Consider the following 6,939-nt stretch of genomic DNA (forward strand, 5'->3'; position numbering starts at 1 on the left):
ATTTGTTTCTGTGTCACACATCAGTGAGACATTTTTAATCACAGTTCAAAACTTTAATTCACATTAAATCTGATCTCAGTGTATTCATTGTATATGTACAGAAAGCTGCAACACTGTTACAAGAACAATGTACACATGTAACAATGTGTGTGGGCAGGAAATGTGTGTGGAGATGAGTGAATATAACCCACAGTCTGAACCCACCCTGGACGAGGATGATGGAGTGCCACAGCAGACACGTCTGGGCCAGTATTCACGCAGCTTCACCGCCGCTCTCTGTGCCACGTTAGCCAGTTACATATGTACTCAGGTCAGCAACGAACCTCCAATCATGTAAAGCTCTGTCTTTACCTCACAGCGAGGGAACCAGCGAGCGCAGCAGGAAAAGCACAGACACCCCTCGCCCTCACGAGGCTTTTCTGGCTGACACGCAGCTCAGTGAACACTGTAGTGAATAAGTGCACACAACTTCTTACTTTTCCCTGCTGCTGCTGAGCCTGTGAACGCCACGCCCACCAAAGGAAAAGAAAAATGAAAACGCAGTCGTACTCAAATCTCACGTTGGCAGACTGGTTTTATCCAGTGGACACGAAGAATTTAATCAAACAAAACTAAACCCATGAAAGTGTTTAAAGGTAAAACAGACCCCGCCTCCTCCTGCGTTACTGAGCTTTGGTCAGAATAGTGATTGTAAATAAGAGTCGCAGAGGAAGGGCGGAGCTAAACTTCTGAAGTAAGGCGACCGTGTCTCTCCTCCAGGCCTCCAGTCTCCAGCTCTAGTCTGACTAATCCAGGCTTACTTGATCCCGACCAAATCAGCTCTTTAATTCATCCAACATAAACATCCTCATCACACATGAAACTCTTCAAGAATCCAACGAGCTAAAACAATACTGATTTTGACTCCCATGACATTAAAGGTTTTTAAAAAAGAAAAAAGCCTATAATCAGTAAATTCTGAAATATATAAGCTTAGTTAATATTTGTATTTATAACCAGCTCACTGCCAAAGTCTGATAAACATCAGACGATGGGACACGAAACAAGATGAATTTGTGTGACTAATCTGCAAAGTTATACAACAGTAGTTAGAAACTCATTTAAAGCAGTTTTGTATGTAAATTGAAACATTGTAGCATGCGTATGTACTCATGATTAAACTGTGTTTACTATATTTCAATAATCTAAATGTTTGACTTTATTCTATTTTCTCTCACTTTGTTTTTGTAGAGCTGCTTCCTAATACAGTAAAGGTGGTGCTGATTATGGGAACACTTTACATAAAGGCACTAATCCTGCAAAATACTTTGTTTTGAATATGGGTCCATTTGAATGGGACACTAATTCGTATCTGCTGCCTCTATTAGTTTGTTATTGTGAGCATGCCTTCCACAGCCTAATGGAGAGAGATTTACCTGATAAGGGTCACCAATGTGTACAACATGATCCACAAGAGGAAACTAACATTTACAAATCTGTGCAGTAATTTTTCTTTAACTTTTCATTAGCACACACTTCAATCCACACACAAATACGATGCAACCTGACCACATGTAAAACTATTTTAAAAATTCATCGAAACCTGAAGACATTCTGATCATGTACACAGTTCATTAAGATCAGCTTCACGAATCCACCTTTCAAAAACCTTTGTGTGTAAAAATGTCGAAAACTACACGTAACATTTCTCTCACTTACTCAGAAACCCTTAAATACGTTTGGATGAATCCCTGATACGCACAGATCACATCGCATGCCCATCTAAGCCTGTTTTGGCTTCCTGTTAAATCCAGAATTCAAAATCCTGCTCCTCACATACAAGGTCTTAAATAATCAGGCCCCATCTTATCTTAATGACCTTGTAGTACCATATCACCCTATTAGAGCACTTCGCTCTCGCTCTGCAGGCCTACTTGTTGTTCCTAGAGTATTTAAAAGTAGAATGGGAGGCAGAGCCTTCAGTTTTCAGGCCCCTCTTCTGTGGAACCAGCTTCCAGTTTGGATTCAGGAGACAGACACTATCTCTACTTTTAAGATTAGGCTTAAAACTTTCCTTTTTGCTAAAGCATATAGTTAGGGCTGGACCAGGTGACCCTGAATCCTCCCTTAGTTATGCTGCAATAGATGTAGGCTGCCGGGGGATTCCCATGATGCATTGAGTTTTTCCTTTCCAGTCACCTTTCTCACTCACTATGTGTTAACAGACCTCTCTGTATTGAATCATATCTGTTATTAACCTCTGTCTCTCTTCCACAGCATGTCTTTATCCTGTCTTCCTTCTCTCACCCCAACCAATCACAGCAGATGGCCCCGCCCCTCCCTGAGCCTGGTTCTGCTGGAGGTTTCTTCCCGTTAAAAGGGAGTTTTTCCTTCCCACTGTCGCCAAAGTGCTGCTCATAGGGGGTCATATGATTGTTGGGTTTTTCTCTGCATGTAGTATTGTAGGGTCGACCTTACAGTATAAAGAACCTTGAGGCGACTGTTGTTGTGATTTGGGGCTGTGTAAATAAAACTGAACAGAACTGAATGAGCTGTTCTGTTTATTTAGAAAAAGAAACGCAGGTCTACACTTGAAGTAGTTTACACTGGGAGCTTGGTGCATCTCATATTTGTGGATCAAGCCGGCACGGCTAAATCTGTCTCACAACCCCACGCTGGCGTGCGAGGTGATCTGTGCACATCCACACATGTAATGTTTTTACATGAGTGAGAGATGTTACGTGTAGACATTTGTACACAAAGGTTTTTGAAAAGTAAAATTATTGGATTCGTAAAGCTGAACTTTAACTGTGCATAAATAATCAGTATTTATTCAGGTCTGGGTATACGCATTTGTAAAATGTTTTACATGTGGTCAGATCGTTTATATTTGTCTGTGGTGCCCCTGAAAAGCTGCACACATTATTGTACACATTAGTAAAGGTTAGTTTACGCTTGTGGATCGTGTTGTACACAGAAGCAAACTTCTCTCCATACAGTGAAGATAGAAAAGCAGCTGACACAAGCCCACCTCAGTGAACCACACTGGAGTCAGAGCCGTGGCTCGTATGTTCAGCTCAGGAAAGACAAATATGAAGCGAATCTAAATGTCCAGTATTTAACCTGCCGGGCTCAGGTACATGTCAGAATGAAGAGCAGCAAATAAATTAGAAAACTACATTTTAAAAAAACAATATGCTGTATTATATACATTTAACTGCGAGCAGACAGCTTTGAACGGCCTCTTTCTGCTGTCACCTTTTCCAAACTGATGCCTTGCAGTCAGAAAGTCCCACATGCTGCTGGGGAGAGTCAGCACTCATCTGATTCAGAACCAATCACGTTGCTACTTTTTAATGATTTAAAGTTGTAGGAAGTAACAGGAAGTGATGCGTATAGACTGTTAGAGAGCTGTGAAGCTCTTCTGGGTGCAGAAATAACTTTTCTGGAAAAAGGAAAATCGATTTTACACGTTTTATTTTTCTTTTCTAAATAATCCTTTCAAACCTCCACATCACGGGGTTGATACGCATCAGCTCGATGAAGATCATAAACCTGCCAGCACAACTCAGTAAAACCGAATAAAGGACAGAGTAAAGCTCAGAGCTTATTTTCCCAGTGTGTTAGGTCGGCAGGCTGAGCAGTGATGCACACCGAGTGGAGCTGATTGAAAAACGCTGAAACTCATTTGATTTCAATTAGAATCACGATGCGATTTGAACGTGTTGCCAGTCTATGCTTCATATTTAAGTCGGCACAACAGCAAACACGCTTTGAGGTCGGCAAAGTATTTCCACGAGTCCGTGACGTGGCTGTGACTTTCCCCGAGAGGAGCGGCAGCAGCTGGGACTTTCAGACTCGGGCTGACGCCTGGTCGTCAGGCTGAACCTCAGTGATGAAACTAAACTAAAACAAGAGTGCAGTTTGTTTGTTTTTAATGTGTCATTGTCGTGGCGCCAAAGAGCCCTCAGACCACACAATCAGCCCTGCTTTTGTTAGTGCGAGTGCGACCCCCCAGAGTTTGGGGGTACTGTTGTCCCCCCACCCCCCGTCTGTCCATGGCCTCTCCTGCCGTGACCCAGGATGCAGTGAGCGCTGCCGCAGCCTTCGTCGTCGTCGTCGCCCTCGCTCTCGGAGGAAGACTCTCCAAACTGTCGGGGCTTCTCGTAAATGCAGCAGCCTGAAACACAACAAGCAGCTCATGATGCCACGGGCGCAGACGAAGCTTGAAAATTAAAAATACTTTCACGTCAGAAACAGTCACTGCAGGAGCATGTGATCAAACTGTGTGTTTGATGTAAGTGTGCAGACGGATGCTGAGGCAGGAGGTCCACTCAGGGCTTTAGCTCCATTTTAGTGCACGTTACTCACGTGCACGGTGCTGAGAGAGATTAAGGCTGTTAAAATGAATTAGTTGAGCCTCGATTATGTCATGGGGAAATTAATGAGATGCACCGTGGCACGCTGAAGCACGGTCGCTACAGCTACTTGTAATTACTTCATGCACGTCACATACTGCAGTTAAACAGGAAACCACGTGTACTGTCACTCGTGGTGCGCAGGTGTATGTGGTCCAGGCTTTATAAATAAGTGTGCATCATTTGGCTGAGTACAGTCTCTGCTGTGGACACACAGGTTCAACCGTGCTGAGGGGAAAGTTAATGATACAACAATAAATAAAAAGCAGCGCGGCAGTACAAACGGTGCTGGGCAGCACAGTCACTGTACTTTATTGTCATTTCAAACTAGTTTTTGTTTGTCTTGCTTTGTGTCCTGATAATAAAATCACACAGTTCAGAGGAAAACGTCCAAACCAAGTTTCTTTCAAGGACAAACTTCATGAAGCAGCTTCTTCAGGACCGACTCTGCAGCTCAAATATTCCTTTGTTCCAAACTCAGCATAAGAGTAAAATATCAGCTGTGTTGTTTTTGTGATCTAATTTTTTTATGATGACTCAATTATTTCATATTCTGCAGAATCCCAACAGACGAGCCACTGGACGCCCACAGAAACCCCACTGATAACAACGACCCCACTGTGAAACCACCACAATCAGAAAATATACCACAGTGCAAGTTTTGGCACTGAACCTAAACAGTAAAAGGAAAAGTAGATCCAATACGTTTGTTCCTCCTAAAATGTAACAGAGCAAAACACTGAAAACTGCTTAATTACGTTTCTTAGCCTGTGTGGAGAAAGAAACTCACACTTTGAAGACCTTCTTCCCAAATGCTCGTTGTCGACAGTGTCACTGGACCACTCCACCTTCTTCTCAGTCTTCCTCTTCCTCAACTTGATTGTCAAGCTTCGTCCCTCCTGTAACATGTAAGAGGTCTACTGTGAGACAAACAAACCACAGTGTGAACTGTGAATCCTGCAGTCACACTCATCTATCATTTGTAGGACCTTCTTGTTGTCTCTATGGGCGTGCTATTGTTTGCTGCTCTCTGAAAAGTAAAACATGTCCTTGCTCAGGTGATGGAGCAGGTCACCTACTAATCAGAGGGTTGGTGGTTCGACTCCTGTCTGCTCCAGATACGAACCCCGAGGACTTATTCCTCTGATGCATCAGACTGTGTATGACTGTTAGACAGGTATAAGTGCTAATTGACTAAGTTGTGGAAAGTGCTTTGAATGCTCAGAGCAGAAGCGTCTATATAAGAACCAGTATGTACCATGACCATCAGTTGGGCAAATTCTGACAATATTTTAAAGGAATAACTTAAAATAAATTGCAACTATTGAAATACTTCTTATGACAACATCTGCAGTAAACAGTCTGCATCATTATGAAGATTTGTGTAAAATGATACACAAAGTATGTCTCTTAATATCCTTTAAGACTTCTTCTTATTTAAAAGTCAAACGTGACTATGCACATATTTAAAAAGAAATAAAAATGCGCAACAAATTTAAAAAAGAAGTCAAGCCGTGAGGGTTGGGAGGGGTTAGGGGGGTTTACGGTACCGTAAACAAACTATTAAAGAGCACCTGCCTCAGAAATGACACAAAGCTGGGGTCACCGGGCATGTAAGCTAGCAGAGACCATCCCTCTGCCCCGTGGTGCCTACAGACGGGCCCGTCTAACCGACTGTGGGGATGTCAGTTAACGGAGGTCTGACTGTTTATCTGAACAGTACAACTTGAAATATGATCTGAACAGAGTGTATTTAACATGTAAACCGGAAGCTCCTGCTACTTTAGACATTATGCAACAATACTACAGATTCGGGTTGTTAATTGAAAGCTGTTTAACTTTCACACAGCAACGCTGAGCTATTCAGCACTTAGCCCGCTATCGGCTTTCCATAATGCTACCGCGCTACTAGCAGCCCTGTCATTTAAATAAGCCTAACGTAACTATCAGGCCTCACGAAGCTTCCCCCGTAATAACATGAACGCTGTGTCTTTAATGGACACTGTCACTGGCTGCCAGTCCAACTGCCTCACGAACAGCTGTCCATCGTTTACCTGCTGGGGCGGCGGCGGCGTGCTCGTCTGAACGGTCTCCGTTATGGTCTCACTGGATGTTCCTGGAACCTCCGCCATCCCTGCAGCTGCTTTGCTAACGCTACCGTTAACTAGCTTAAAAGAAACGAAGCAGAGCGTCAACAATGAGCGACACCGCGTTAGTCGACAGCTAACCGACTAACCTTCCGCTCTTTAACTCCAAAATCGCACTGAATGGAAAAATGTCAACCCACAGTTACGAGGTGGGACAGCGGTGGCTACAGTCAAAGCACAAAACGCGTTAGCCAGGGTCGGAACGGAAACGTACGGCTCCTCGTTACAACTGTCAGCTATGGGAACCATCAACACCCACAAAAATAATCACACGACAGTAGTCGCTGGGCTATATCATTATATTATGTGTGGAATTAAAATGGTTTAGATAGTTAACTGGATAGAAAACTCTGTTTCCACAATTTATTTTATTTTTAAACTCGGGAAGGATGTTC

At 43.2% G+C, this 6,939-nt stretch overlaps 1 protein-coding gene across 1 annotated transcript; it reads right to left on the reverse strand.

Annotated features, from left to right (window-relative positions):
• Nucleotides 1–31: 31 nt before the first annotated feature.
• On the reverse strand, nt 32–6,767 carry ppp1r11 (protein phosphatase 1, regulatory (inhibitor) subunit 11). Its single transcript, XM_085149655.1, has 3 exons — nt 6,452–6,767; nt 5,188–5,296; nt 32–4,159 (listed from the first exon to the last, which is right to left on the reverse strand). Exons 1-3 carry the CDS (start codon nt 6,527–6,529, stop codon nt 3,975–3,977), a joined length of 372 nt encoding a protein of 123 aa, XP_085005781.1. The 5' UTR covers nt 6,530–6,767; the 3' UTR covers nt 32–3,974.
• Between the last annotated feature and the right edge of the window lie 172 nt (nt 6,768–6,939).

This window comes from Neolamprologus multifasciatus, chromosome 22, assembly GCF_963576455.1.
Source record: "Neolamprologus multifasciatus chromosome 22, fNeoMul1.2, whole genome shotgun sequence".
NCBI lineage: Eukaryota > Metazoa > Chordata > Actinopteri > Cichliformes > Cichlidae > Neolamprologus > Neolamprologus multifasciatus.

What these genes read in the sequence shown, in the direction of transcription:
- ppp1r11 (XM_085149655.1), bottom strand. Translation starts at nt 6,529, where the DNA reads ATGGCGGAGGTTCCAGGAACATCCAGTGAGACCATAACGGAGACCGTT. An exon ending in CGCCGCCGCCGCCCCAGCAG is followed by an intron (nt 5,297 to 6,451) that starts GTAAACGATGGA and finishes TACATGTTACAG; the next exon opens with GAGGGACGAAGCTTGACAAT. An exon ending in GGGAAGAAGGTCTTCAAAGT is followed by an intron (nt 4,160 to 5,187) that starts GTGAGTTTCTTT and finishes GTTGTGTTTCAG; the next exon opens with GCTGCTGCATTTACGAGAAG.